This window comes from Mus caroli, chromosome 6 (assembly GCF_900094665.2).
Source record: "Mus caroli chromosome 6, CAROLI_EIJ_v1.1, whole genome shotgun sequence".
NCBI lineage: Eukaryota > Metazoa > Chordata > Mammalia > Rodentia > Muridae > Mus > Mus caroli.
In genome coordinates, this window is record NC_034575.1 from 121,370,364 (window position 1) to 121,371,487 (window position 1,124).

Below are 1,124 nucleotides of genomic sequence, written 5' to 3' on the forward strand. Positions count from 1 at the left end.
CTGCTACAAGCAACACAACTGGCAAAGCTGCCACAGGGCCTTTGACCCACAGCCTCATCCCCTATGTCCAGGCCCTCAGGAGGGCAAGCCAGGCCCTCTTGGCTGGAGTACTGACTTGNATGATCCCAGGCTCCAACCAGAGTGTCCTGTATGGCTGCTTAGACTTGTTTCTCCCTCAGTTCCTAGAGACCTGGGTCCCAGACCATCAGCCCTGTCAGATCTGCATGTGCCTCAGTGGGAGGAAGATTAACTGCACTGCCCAGCCGTGTCCCACAGCCCGAGGTGAGTCTTCTCTGCCTGGTGTCCCTGGTGGAAGAAGGACTCTGTGGGTCTTCAGCCACCAGTCATACACATAACAGACCAATCCAAATAAAGGCCTCATGGAGGTGTTTTTCTTCTCGAGACCACATTTCTGCTTGCTGTAATCAAGAGTCTCTTTTTGGTACCTGGAGTAGGAACTTTCAGATGTACCCCTGTCCTTCCACCCCAATGCTTGCGTCAGACTCAGAGTCTTCTGAAAGCTAAGCTGAGGATGGAGAAAGACCCANTGTGAAGATTTGCTTTAGCCAGCATTTGATCCCGGTCCCATGGTCCAGATGCTATGAGAGTCCCAGTTAGGGTCCATGCTGGCTGTCAGTGAGTGAGAACTTTGGGAACCTTCTCTAGTCTAGACCATACTTGATTTTTTTTCTGAGTTTCATGGCTATTCTTCTCTTCTAGCTCCCACGTGTGGCCCATGTGAAGTGGCTCGCCTCAAGCAGAGCGCAAACCTGTGCTGCCCAGAGTATGAGTGTGGTATGTGTCTACTCAGCAAATTCCTCCAGGGTCCAGAGCCCAGGCTAGCCCATGTGGGTCAGACTGTCATAGATCCCAGGTCAGCCCCACGTGGGTCAAACTGTCATAGAGCCCAGGCTAGCCCCACGTGGGTCAAACTGTCATAGAGCCCAGGCTAGCCCCACGTGGGTCAAACTGTCATAGAGCCCAGGTCAGCCCCACGTGGGTCAAACTGTCATAGAGCCCAGGTCAGCCCCACGTGGGTCAAACTGTCATAGAGCCCAGGTCAGCCCTACGTGGGTCAGACCACAGGTACTCTAGAACACTCCCTAGTCACAGGGTGTGCAAAA

The 1,124-nt window shown here is 53.5% G+C and overlaps 1 protein-coding gene across 1 annotated transcript in view; it reads left to right on the forward strand.

The window, feature by feature from the left end:
• Positions 1-1,124, forward strand: part of Vwf (von Willebrand factor) — a 137,928-nt gene that overhangs the window by 113,517 nt on the left and 23,287 nt on the right. The window contains exons 34-35 of the mRNA XM_029478271.1: positions 180-282; positions 721-795. Of these exons, the coding sequence (XP_029334131.1) occupies positions 180-282; positions 721-795 (178 nt within the window). The remainder of the gene's footprint in view (positions 1-179; positions 283-720; positions 796-1,124) is intronic.